This window comes from Phaethon aethereus (assembly GCF_964289735.1).
Source record: "Phaethon aethereus genome assembly, chromosome: 5".
NCBI classification, from domain to species: domain Eukaryota; kingdom Metazoa; phylum Chordata; class Aves; order Phaethontiformes; family Phaethontidae; genus Phaethon; species Phaethon aethereus.
This window is the reverse complement of record NC_138579.1, coordinates 59,106,060-59,119,179: the sequence shown is the minus strand read 5'-3', so window position 1 is coordinate 59,119,179 and position 13,120 is coordinate 59,106,060. Positions and strand designations below refer to the sequence as shown.

General features: G+C 38.1%; 1 protein-coding gene across 1 annotated transcript in view; it reads left to right on the top strand.

Moving 5' to 3' along the window:
• Positions 1 to 12,559, top strand: part of TRIM66 (tripartite motif containing 66) — a gene marked incomplete at both ends in the record, with an annotated part of 48,895 nt that extends 36,336 nt beyond the window's left edge. Inside the window, 10 exons of the mRNA XM_082000627.1 lie at positions 765 to 1,037; positions 1,243 to 1,465; positions 4,667 to 4,727; positions 5,456 to 5,630; positions 6,393 to 6,700; positions 8,287 to 8,410; positions 9,962 to 10,036; positions 11,200 to 11,352; positions 11,964 to 12,182; positions 12,500 to 12,559. Coding sequence (XP_081856753.1) covers positions 765 to 1,037; positions 1,243 to 1,465; positions 4,667 to 4,727; positions 5,456 to 5,630; positions 6,393 to 6,700; positions 8,287 to 8,410; positions 9,962 to 10,036; positions 11,200 to 11,352; positions 11,964 to 12,182; positions 12,500 to 12,559 — 1,671 coding nt within the window. The remainder of the gene's footprint in view (positions 1 to 764; positions 1,038 to 1,242; positions 1,466 to 4,666; positions 4,728 to 5,455; positions 5,631 to 6,392; positions 6,701 to 8,286; positions 8,411 to 9,961; positions 10,037 to 11,199; positions 11,353 to 11,963; positions 12,183 to 12,499) is intronic.
• Between the last annotated feature and the right edge of the window lie 561 nt (positions 12,560 to 13,120).

The window sequence follows — 13,120 nt, the reverse complement described above, 5'->3', positions numbered from 1 at the left end:
GTGGATTTGCTTTGTTTTGCATAACGGTATTTCTGTGGTTTTGACAGTGACAAATCATGAGACAGTAGAAAATGCATGTTGCTGAAACTATTATTTCAGAGACTTTGGTAAATATTCCCTTTCTTTGGAAATGAGACATGTGCATCCTTTTCTCATTAATACATGCAGGATGTTTCTGGATTTACACTATAATATTTAAAGGGCAAGTGCCTTAGGTTTTAATGGGGCAAACTCACTAACTAGCATAAAGTTTTCAGCATCGTTAACAGTAACAACAGTTTCATCCACTGTTGGATCTGAATCTTGTTTCTTCTGAATTTTCATTCTGAATAAAGTGACCTGATGATTTTTGACCAAAATGATAAAATTTCTGATCTGAATATTATTCCTTCTGGAATAACTTAGTGGAAGCTAGTAGGGTTTATATCAAGAACTGATTTAGTAGAATATTCTATGTACTTAGATTTCCTGTTCATTGTAGGGAGTTAAAAGTCAGGATCCCTTGGACTGATCAAAGGAAGACATTTTTTGTAGATCACAGAAGAGTAACCTAGGTGTCTCCTTTTCCAGTTTTCAGTTATAATGGTAGAAACTCTAAAGCTTTTGGAAGTGATGTAAGATTACAATAGATACTTTTAAGCCCTCGTGACATAACTGGTTGATTACATATAGCTGAAACAGAGTGTCTCATCCATTATAGAAAGAACACTAGGATTTTGCTGCTGAAAAGCTTATTATTGTATTTTTTTTTTCTTTTTTCCCAGCATTCGGCATCCTTAAGCATTGTGGGCTTTTCAAACGGTTTAGAAATGGAATTACCTTCAACAAGGTTATCTAGCTTGGCCGATCCACAGATGCAAGGCACAGCTGCTTTAACACTTGGCCCATCTCCGAACACCCTTTGTGACTGTGATACTCCACTAGAATCGGTGCCCAGATACAGCTTGGCATTGGGCAGAGCTCCAAGTGACCTGAGCCCTGGGGCTGCTGCTGACCTTGCATCCGGTGATGCACTCCAGGGCAGCACTAAGTGCAAGGTAGGAATCGCTCAAACTCCTGTACTGAAAGGGAATCCACTTTCACTACTAGCACATGTTATTGTTAGTCAGTCAGTCAAAGGCAGCTATTTCAGTAAGTAAAGTTTTCCTTATTTGGTATTTGAAGACTGATTATTTTATTAAGATGGAAAGAAAGAAAACGAATAATAAAATTTGATTTCTTTTTTTTTTTTTCCCCTTGAAGCTGGAAGATGAAGACTTCAATACTGTAGATCATCCTCTAGAAAACAGTTTGGCTACTGCTGGGCAAGATGTAGTTAATGAATTAACTCTTTCTATGCAGAAAGTGCTGGAAGAACCTATTAATCTTTCGATCAAAAAATCTCAACACTGCCCTTCTGAAATGCTCAGCAACACCTCTTTCCTGCCTGTGAATGCCAGAATGAGGCAACTTAGAAACAAAGAAGGTACTAGGCTTTTAATTATTTCATTTATGTTTTGAGTCTGTCTTTCTTAGCACTGTGCATTGCAAGCATAGCAAAGCAGTATGCTTATTGATTTACTTACATATAAATGTGCTTTTCCAGCAAACTTCAAATATTATTAGAGTACTTAATCCAATGGAAAAGCGTGTTTGATCTCATTTCTGGAGGAAAAAACATGGAAATTATATGCCTTGAATTTGTAACATCCTTCATCTATGAACCAGAAACGAGTGTGTCTGTGTGAAGAACCTGGAGTATTAGTTCTCTTAGAAACACTCCTGTTAATGAGACCTGCAGTTGTGACTACTGAAGAGCTGGTTTGAAGAGTTCCAATTCAATTAAAAAAAGAAATTACTTCCGAAATGTAATGTGCCTTCTGCTAAGTCCTTCACATCAATAGCATAGCAAATTTTTGTCAGGTTAATATATTGCACAGTGTGTGCTTTTGCTTGGCTCTGTCTACTGTGGAACATTCCCTTCAGCCAAGGCCTATTTCTTCAGCCTTAATGGAGAATTAGACCTTACTTAACTCTTTTCATGGGCAAATTGCCAGCATCCTTGGGCTACATTGTAAAGCCTCATTCCTGCAAACTCTAAAAGCCAATGGGACTATTCATGCAAGCAAGGGATTGCAGGATCAAGCTGTTATCCTGTGACTTATGCCAATATTTGGCTGCTTTTCTCTGTAAAAGATTAATTAGTACTTCTACCTCTGTGCTGTATTTTTATTCAGAGAATTCCAATTAGTACGAAGGAGGCCTAGCTCAGTGAGCCAAGGAAATGTATTTGTCTTCTCTTATATGTACTATGCCAAATTGTGACAATTATGCCACAATCATTTGTGTGAGTTGTAAGAATCAGGCACACCCCTAGAAAGCTGTGCCTCAGTAAGGCTTACGTGTCCCCGAGAGGAGTAGCTTTGTAGTATCTGGTTTGGGTTGTGTGACACTACACACAGAAAGCAGCCCCAACATACAGAATCTCACAATCTATAACAGATGCTAAAAAATTTGCTCTGTGGAATGCACAGGTCTGTTGTGCAAGAGGATGGAAAGACTAGAGCGTTGAATTCAGTGCTGCTCCCTTTTCACAGGGAAGGATTGGGAGTGAGTAATTCCCATCCTGCTCTCACTGTTTAAAGGTGTGCAGTGAGGGGGGACATGAGGAGACAGTCACCTTATGCAGTGAGCATCAGTGAGAGATGAACTCTGTTGTGAAGGCAACATTATCTTTGCTGGTGGCTCTCAGTAGGACTTACTGGCTTCAGCAGTGCTGTGCTGCCAAACCCCAGTGCTTCTGGTATATATCTCCAATGACTCATCCTTTTCTAATATCAAATCTAAACATTTCAGCTTAATTTGCAGCAAAACACTTCTTATCCTATCCTCAAGGGATGTGGTAAAAATTGTACATAATTTCATCATTTTCCCTCTTATAGCCACTTTTCTTCTTATCATGGCTTGCATAAACACCCTCCTCTCCCCTTCTCTTTCCTAGACTAAACAAATCTGATGGTTTCAGTCTCTCCTCATGGGTCAGGGTTGTGATTTTTTTTAAAACAACCTCATTCCTGCTGTGCTATTCTGGGTTCTCTGCAATTAAGAAGTGCTGCCCACAACCAAACACAATGCTGCAGCTGAGGCCTCTGGGGTGCCATGCAGAGCCAGGGTATCAGCTTCCTGTGTTTTACATTCTTCACTACTGGTAATACACTGCAGGATGGCATTTGCCGTTTTTGCAGCAGCATCATTATGTGTTTGATTCACATGTAGTGGATGGTCCATATTAACCCTTAGTTCCTCCTATAGAACAGTTCCCTAGTCAGTTATTTTCCTTTGTGATTACATTAATCTGATCCTTCATAAGCATAATACTTAGTTATCTCAATTCAGTCTTACTGATTTAGGAGATTTGTCTACTCTGATGCATTAAGATGATTTTTTAATTGTAAATGTTCTCCATAGTGTTTGCAACCCTCTAGTTTGGGGGTTTCAACAAAATTTGTAGGTACTTTTATTTCATGAGCCAAGTTGCTGATGAAGATGTTGATTAATATTAGGAACCCAGCACCACTGGAACATCCTCTGGTTTGACGGCGTGCAATGAGAGCTGCTCCTTCAGCTCAGTGTGCAGTCACCCTTTAGTAATTCTTTCTGGCGCCATGACTACCCCCCTTCACCTGAGCAACAGTCACAAGCAAGTAACACTTTAGGAGCGATGTGAAATGCACCTTTCCTTGTCAGTCTTGATTGTATTGTGTTTCCTGTGGCTGGGAACAACAGAGTGTCTTAGAGGTACATTGCTTTCAAGTCATGGATTAGGTATCATTGACTCGAGCCAGAATTTCTTTTTAAAAAGCATGTTCTGGCATTCACTTACCTCCAGCTAGCCATGATATTTGGTTTGTTTTCTTGTTAGTATTACCTATGTCAAACTAATTCCTAACAAAAAAAGGAGTTACTATGAAATTTGTCAGTGGACTGTTATTTACAAGGGCATCCACTAGGGCATTCATTTCTACCTCTTCCTATCTCTCTGAAATTTTATTACTCTTTTGTCTAGTATCAGTCAAGAGCTACAGTTACTTGCATGCTTATATAATGGATAGTTTTGAATTCATATGGTTATATGTTACATACGTTGGAGTATAGAAGGGAATCATACAGTGCAGCTTTTGTCCCTCAGTGGAAGATGGGAGACACAATTTCCTTCCTGTTTTCAAGTAACTAGAGTTATCCAGAAGCTTCTTACCACAGAGCAGGAGACTGCAGAGACCTCCTGAGCCTCAAGGGTTCAGACCTCAGTAGGTCTGTTTTTCTCAAGCAAAGGCTATATAGCAAAGAGGATTACTTATGTTGTTCCCATGTATATGGATGAATGTGGCATGGCTGTGTACGTATATAATCCCCTGGGAATGTAACCATTTCAACAAAAAATTTTGTAAAGGCTCCTCATATTCACTACAGAAGCTGTGGTTAAAAGCAAAGAGAAAGACAAAGACTGTGCCCCAGAATAGAAAATAGCATACACATTTTCTATACATATAGATGAAATGATTCAATAATTCACTTATGATATCATATTAAACACCAGTCAGAAGTACATGAATATTGAAGTACTTTCTACCCTAATCTGACTCTGGTGTTATAAATATTTTATTCATTTTCTTATCTTCTGTTCCAGATTCCAATAACTGTGAAAAGGAACATTTTGAAATGGATATGAAGAGCAATCAGAATGTCAGGTAACAGAGTCTTTTTTTTTTTTTTTTACAAAAGCACTGGCCCTGAAATTTTATGCATGTATTTAGAAGATTTGTCATACTTAATGATAATGGAGAACTTAAAAAGAATGCAAGATTCCTTATAGATAATAATTCTGAAAGTTGTAAAGTATTCTCTTAATCTTGAAAACAACAATTTAAAATAAGCAAGGAGTTAATGTATTTCTGTTATTCTGTGTAATTTTCCAGAATAAATAAATATTTACAAACATTTCACTTGAACAATTAGAAACTGCTTAGCCCCGATTAAGCCTAAAAAATATAAAGAGAGTGGGATTAACATTATCTCAACAATTTTATAAAATTTTGTTTTCAGCTACTGCCGTGATAATATTTTAAAGTAAAGTTGATGATGTGCTGTGTTCCTGCTTGAAGCCAGCCACACTGAAGTGTAACAAGCACAACATATATTGGAATAATTAAAACAAAAATATACAGAGCAGGGCAAAGTTTTAGCACAGAAGCTGGTAATGCATTTATACATATGATTAATTTAAAGTGATTGCATTCACGTTTCTTAAAGATTCAGCATGTGAAAAAGGTTTGTATTTTCAGCATTCAGCCAGCACAGTTACAGTTACAAAGGAAAAAGACCACAAACAGCAGTGCGTGAAAAATATTGAAATTGAGTAGGGAGGAGAATTTTGTGGGATATGACTGAATTTAACCATGTGTCATATTGACTGTAGAGCTGTCCCTAAGGAGCAGAAGATCCCCTATGTGCGACTGGAACGTCTAAAAATACGTACATCAGAAGCGGGGGAGCTCCCGGTGTTTAAGCTCCAGCCACAGGACAATGAGCAGGAGGGCAATTTCCTCCTGATAATTGAATGTGGGAACCAATCTTCAAGTATGTCTATAAAGGTGAGTGGAATTTCCTTGAGCCTTTATCTGCTTTCTCCCCTTTATCCCACCAGCTTGTACTCACAGTTCCTGTATTATACATTAAACAAGCCTGCTGATTTATTTCACCGTCGGACACTTCTGTGATGGGTTGAAGTAACAGAGAATGCTGCTTTCAGTTTACCGTGATACTTTCATTTCTGAGAAGTCTGTCTTGGGGGTTGGATAGCTGTAGTATTTTTGTATTCTAACAAACAACCTGGCTCACCTGTCTAGTTACAAATATAGTATAAATAGCTTAAAACTGACCTGAATGCATATTAGAGTGATAGGAAATTATTCCAGAAATCACAGTGTACTAGATTATTTAAAGCTTTGTATTCTATTGCTTCATTGGAGTCTTCAGTGTGAACTTCTTTCCACAGAAGGAAATGGGAATTTCTGGTGGGAACAAAAAAATATACTTTTTTTTTTCCCCAGCTGTTTACTGTAAAACTTGCAAGTAAGATTGTGAAGTATCCTGTTTCTATCATCTGTGATAGGAAATTTGTACAGCTCTCTCCCAGTACTATTACATTGTGGTATGTGAAGGAAATGACTTGACCAAGGTGATCTGACCAGCCAGTGGCAGATGCTGAGCTGAGTGTGGGCCTGCTGAACCCCAGTGCCCTCTCCAGTAGAGTTCATTGCAGAGAAACCATTTTGTCTGCAGATAACCACTGCTGTTACATGCCTATATATGAAAATTATGATTGTGTGATGCCAGATTTTTCTTCCTTCAAGATAAATAAAGATAGTCCACCTGAAGGACCAAAATCCAAAGAGGAGAATTCAGAGGATGGAAACTTTCTCACATCCCAGGCTGCAGGACAGATACAATCTCCTTCTGTAGATACTCCGTCTGTTGATCAGAAGCTCAGCAATGGCATCTCCACCATGAAAAAATCTCCAGTTACTCAGGAAGTGAATCCAATTGAAAATGAGGATTTCTGTGCTGTGTGTCTTAATGGAGGAGAATTGTTGTGCTGTGATCACTGCCCAAAGGTCTTCCACCTCTCCTGCCATGTTCCAGCCCTGCTCAGCTTTCCAGTGTGAGTATGTATGACATTTTGCTAATGTGCTCAGTTTCTGCTCACTGCCTTGGGCAGAATACATCCTCAGGGATGTATATGTCAACCTTACACAAGGGCAAGGACTGCATCTCTCAGTTGCCTTTTTTGTTACTTTTCTTACAAAGGGAAGAATTGTCTTACACACTAGGAACTAGATGAATTATTAACAAGAACTATCTCCAGCCATGTATGTCCTTTCTGCACTTAGCTGGCCAGTACAACAAAGGAGGTGGCAGACTTGAGCTTTAAAAATGTTCTTATGATTTACTGGAGAAAAATAACATCCTAAGTCTCATGTAACTATGTACATCTACACTGTGGTGTATGTTATATGTTATACACTTATATTTACACTGTGGTGTAGATGTCAGCTCTTCTCTGCAACAACCTTGACTAGCACAAGGAAAGGGCAATCGAGGAGTTCCTATTCAGTTTTCTAGCCAGTTTTATGGGAAATTTAGGATTATTGGTTCTTTTGCAGAAATGTTTAGGACTTTAGTTTCCCTAAGACATACATTCCCTAGCAACTTGTCACAGATCAATTTTATGTGACAAAGAGCCAGAATTAGATATACATCCACATACCAAACTTCAAAAGTGAGGCTGAATAATGTGCACTACTGGTTGTATATAATTCTGAATTGTGTTACAAATCATTACCACGTGGGACCAGAGGCTACTTCATTTGTGCCAAGCCCAAATAACTCTCTCAGCTGAGAAAAATACACTGTGAGATATTAGTTTGGAGATTCTGGTTTATTCTTTCTATGCAAAAAATAGGAATTTCCATCTCTTGGCTTTTTGCTCTTTTTCTCTAATAGCTAAGTCATTATTGAACCTCTGCTTTCAAAACAATGTGGAAAGCAAATTTTCCTTGTAAAATAAACTTCCTAGGCAAAGCTATATTCTAATGAAGTAAATTGATTCCCTTAACTAAAATTCTGTATTCATAGTTCTTTAATATACCTTCATCTATAGTTATTCACACCCTGATGTTGCAGAAGTTGCATCACTGCTTTTATGAAATTCTTTGAGAGATTTCTGAAAATGTAGCTACTAGGAAGGACACTTATGCCTGTGCAGAATTATATCTATTTGGTTTGGGAACCTGTGTACTAGCGCACATTATGACCTTTTCTGATAATGTTGATTTCTTAGGTAAATATGTCAATTATCATATCAACTGATAATAAATATATCAATTATTAAATGGATTTCTCTTTGTCTTATGACTCAACTGTTGGTTATTTTTCTTAATTTTTCTTTTTGAAAACAGCACTTCAATCAATGCAGCTGCATACAGTGCTGATACATGATTTCAAACACTTACTATTTTGTCTTTTTCTCTGTGACAGAAAAAGTGCAATGAGTATAATCTGAAATTATTACATTACAAGAGATTTTAATCTAATTAGTAGAACATCTAGTACAATGGGTTTCCGATTGCCTGCTATTGTAATACTAGTTAAGGATGAGACTTGTTTCCAAATACAGTGATTCCTGAGGTTTGTAATTTGACAAGGTTGACAAAATTTGACAGAAGTTTTTGTTTTTTTGTTTTGCAGGGGAGAATGGGTATGCACGCTTTGCCGTAATCCAGTGAAGCCGGAGGTAGAATATGACTGTGAAAACACACGCTACAGCCACAGCTATAATGCACAATATGGCCTTGATGACTGTGACCAGAAGGTGGGAATAACTATATATTGTACTATTTAGAAAAGGACACGTGATCTCAGCATGAGGCTTTGCCTCTTCATTGGAAAGATGACTGTTTTGACTTGGTTGCCACTTGAATGTTTCAGAGAATAGAAAATACAACAAAAGGATTGTTAGTATTCAGTTATATAATTTTCTTGTATCTAGACATTGCTCTTCAATTTTAAAATGAATGACATGTTATAGAAAGATGAAACAGGCAAGTCTGGAATTCCTTTCTCCTTTGAGCAGGGAAGTAGCACTCAGCAACAGAGCAAGCTTCCCTGAGTCCACTTGGCCTGGCTATCTGCCACTGAATCTTTTTCCTTTAAGACTTGGCACCTTCTCAGACCTCCACTTAGTCCAGATGCAATGACTTTTTTGTGATGTAGACACTTTTTGACTTTCAGTTGGATTGAAATCATCATATGGTCTTCAGTTGTACCATTAATCCCCTTGAGGATGACATTTAGGTTCTATTAACTCAGCCTAGATAAGGACTTATCACTTTACAACCCATAACCAGTTTCCTCTACCAAATCTCCCAGGAAAAAATGTCTTTTCTTAAAGTCCACTTGGAACTAGGAAGTGACAAGTGCCAAATAGTTGTCCTGTGTATATTGGTGACAGTTGGACAGGGAGGCTAAGTCCACACAGCTGAGTGCAGATACTGAGCTGGCCCTGCACAAATGAAACCTAGAATTAGGCACTGGTCTGGTCTGGGCACCATACGTAAAGACAACTGCAATGGTTCTCAGAGCACTGGGGCCCCTTGGCAAGGCCTATTAGCATAGCCACAGCACTGCTCAAATTCATCCATTCTGTTTCCAGACCTGAGCTACTCTGTCCATAAAGAGCTGGACATAACTTATTGACATTGATGTGATCCCTGTTTGTATTGGTTTGGGTACAACTGGCCAGAAATAGTTGGGATCTGGGTCTTGGTTAGTTAGGTTCTATTTAGAAAATAGAGTTGATTAGAAATGCCATTGCTTGTGAGCAAACATGGCTTATAATGTTTTTGTAGTGAATTTTTTTGCATCAGTTAAAAGCCCAAAGACTAGTATAAGTATTTTACACGTTTACAATGATTAAATGGAACTGTTTTCATACAGTATGGCCAACTACACAACTTAGGTCCATTTGTATGAATGGATACGAACAGCGTGAAACATTTTCCATTTAATTGTTTCCATACCGTTGCTGCTGTTCTTTTAGTCAAGAGCCAAGGAATAGATTTGGAGTGCAGAAAGGGAATAGCAATAGAGATGAATTCCCAGGAGTTTCCAGGAAAGATACATGCATACAAAAATTTTTACATAATGTTTCTTTTCTTGCATTTCCTGACTATCCTCACTTTCAAAACTACAAAAATGCTATGAGAGAAAATGTTGCCCAGGTTAGAGTGAAGTGTGCCATTTTACATCAGAAATGCACAGACTACATGAAAACTCCCCTTGTTGTTAATATGTTGATTAACTAAGGGCAAGAATGAAACTCATTTGTTTTGAATGAAAATGTATTTCAAATTTGGCTTTACAGAAGTGTGAAAAGCTGGTCCTTTCCCTGTTCTGCAGTAATATGAGCCTCCCATTCCATGAACCTGTCAGCCCTCTGGTAAGTACTACACATGCCTGGGCCACACAGAATCCAAAGAATACTCTGGCACATCTCGCTAGTTTCTCCTTTATTTTCTTGGAAAATATTAATTAGCTTTTTTTCTGAACAGTACTGCTTCTTAGGGAAGGGTAAGAGTTTCCCTTTTGCAAGTGCTTTGAAGGTACCAGATTGGAGGTAGGTAAATGCTGGCCAATGTTCTCAGGCCAGGTTTGGGTGCCAATTTAAGATGATGGTAGGATACTAAAGGTATATGAGGGGTTCCAGTGATTATGAAGCTTGACGTGCCGCATATGTGGAGAATGTTGCACTGCCGTAAGAGAAGACTGCTATAGAAATAACCCTGGACTCCCTCTTTTCTGGTGTTTTGCACAAAAATGGCAATGTGACTGTTCAGGGGAAGATATAGAGACTGCTGTTTCATCCATGGACTCAATATTTGCAATATTAACTGGCTACTTTAAGGAACATATAGATTCATGCTACTATAACAATGGAACACAATGTGAAACAAGTTGGAGGAGGAAAACGAGAGAAAACAAAAAAGGTTTTATGTGAGGGAATAGTCCAAATAACAATATAAAAAACATACCACCTAATAAAGCTTGCAATGAACTTATGGAACACATTACAGAACAAGTAGGTTTTGACCCAGGAAGATTTAAGGAGTGGGATATCCTGGTAGCTGGTGCCCATTGAGAAAGACTTTTGTTGAAATTTAAAAAAAGTGCATAGTAGCATATTTTTAGTCACTCTTGGCAGACTACTTACCACAGGATCAGCTGCCAGTATCTCAGCACATTATTTTTATAACTACTTGGGGGAAATGTGAGCTAATTGTCAATGTTATGCATATTATTGATTATAGTTAAATGACAACATTTATATCTGGGAATAAACTTTAGAAAGTATTTAGAAAATAGGAGAGTAGTCACTGAACTATGCTATTTTCAAGATCAATCTTTCAAGCAAATATGTTTTTAATCAAACCAAAAAGCACCCAGGAAGATGATATGCAAGTGTAGACACTAAAAGACTAGAGCTCTCTTCCTTGATGCAAGGAGTTCTCTGCAGTGACTTCTGTCCAAACTTGGATAGAAGTCACTGTAGAGGAAATGTTTTCATTAAAAATGTTACATACCTGCGTTTTATTCTTATTGCAGGCTCGGCATTATTATCAGATCATCAAAAGGCCAATGGATTTGTCTATCATACGAAAAAAGCTGCAAAAAAAGGACAAGTCCCACTATTCTGCACCTGAAGAACTTGTGACTGACGTGCGTCTCATGTTTTGGAACTGTGCAAAGTTCAATTACGTAGGTTTCTAATATGCATGTGGGTTGGGGGGGACGACATACAAACCAGAGAGTTGCTCTTTCAAGCTGTCACACTGGTGTAACTATTGATTCCATTGACGTCAGATGTGGGATTGGGATAAACAGAAGTATTAATCAATTCTGCTCTTTGGAAATGATACAATTTTTTTTTTAATGACAGAAATGGAGATATATATGGATCTGAGAACTTGTGATACATATAGATCTAAAATTAAAGAGGGACATCTTAGCTGACAACATTTTTGGAATGGTGCTGAGTTTCCCGTGAGAAGCCAGTCATAGCCAACAAAATAACTAGGGAGATTCAAGTGCATAGAAATTCCTAAGCAATGATGACTGCTATTCTTTCTAGTTCACTGCACATTTCTTTTTCTTAGAGGTGCAGAAACATGTTCCTTAATAGCAGCATCTGGTTTTTACTTACATTGTAAATGCAGAGGGACTAATGGGGTGTGGAAAGTGTGCAGGAGACTAATGGAGATGTAGCAGACAGAACCAAGGCAAGACATTAGGGTAGGGTAGTTATTTGCTTTTGATCCCTGATGATTTCTGTGTGTGGTGACACTGATCGGTTATTTATTCTCTTACAGCCAGATTCAGAGGTTGCTGAGGCTGGACGATGCCTAGATGTATTCTTTGAGGGCAAACTGAAGGAGATTTATCCAGACAGGCACTTTCCTTCAATGCAACAGGAAGACTCTGATTCTGAAGAGGTGGAGAGTCAGAATAGCAAAATGCCACCCCAAGGTTTTCAGTGGCCATCATACGGACAGGAGTGCATTCAGCCTAAAAGGAGACGGCGCCATGCTGTAAGATTGCAAAAGCAAAAGCATTTGGTTGCTAAGTGGCCACCCTGCTAATTCTCTTTACAGCTACTGCTGGGAAGTTTTGACAGGGCTGTGTGGGAAAACCATCAATCTTCTATCACAGAGCTGTGATCAGTTCTACAATTTTATGTCAAGATCCTCTGAGTGGAATAAAGTGTCAGTTGTGTATAAATGTGTGAGCATGAACAAATGAAGTCTCTCAGGCCACACATAGTTATCTTCCTAGCAGAAAACTCTACCAAGATTTTAAAAAAGACTAAGCCCTCTAGCTATTCATTGTTTGTTTCCTTTGTACACAGGAAAGTGAAAAAAGTAAAAGAATGATGTTTCAGCCAGCTAACAGCCTTCCTCAGGTATGACCTCCTCAAGATATGAGATTTGCTATGAGGAATCCAGCAGCATAACTGACAAAGTTAAGGTGTGTGGGAGGAAAGCAAAGCATTTGGGCTGTTTATTTAAACTCTCCTAATCTGCTGACCATATGCCTTATTTCTAGATCTTGTGGATAGATAACAGATCCAAAGTGTTTGAATCTGTCAATATTCAATCTGTTAAATCATGTATATGTTTTGCAGTGTTTACACTGAAGTACTAATGTTTTGGTGATAGGTAATGATGATTAATAATAAAAGTAACATGCTAGTAATATCTAATACTGCAATACCATTTTATAATCTGTTCAACAGGACATGTCTATTTTATAGAGCACAGGTAACCATGTAATAATCTTGCAACCTCACTGTGAATGTTGGCCATACTTTGTGATAAATATGTGTGGTCATAAAAGTAATCCTGTTGTCTTATTCAATGATTTTTCTGGGACCTTGACTGCTCAAGGTCTATGAGATACAATCTAATGTGATTATCTGATTAGCTGTTTCTTTTGAAGCAAAGCATTTTAATTAAATTATGAAAGAATA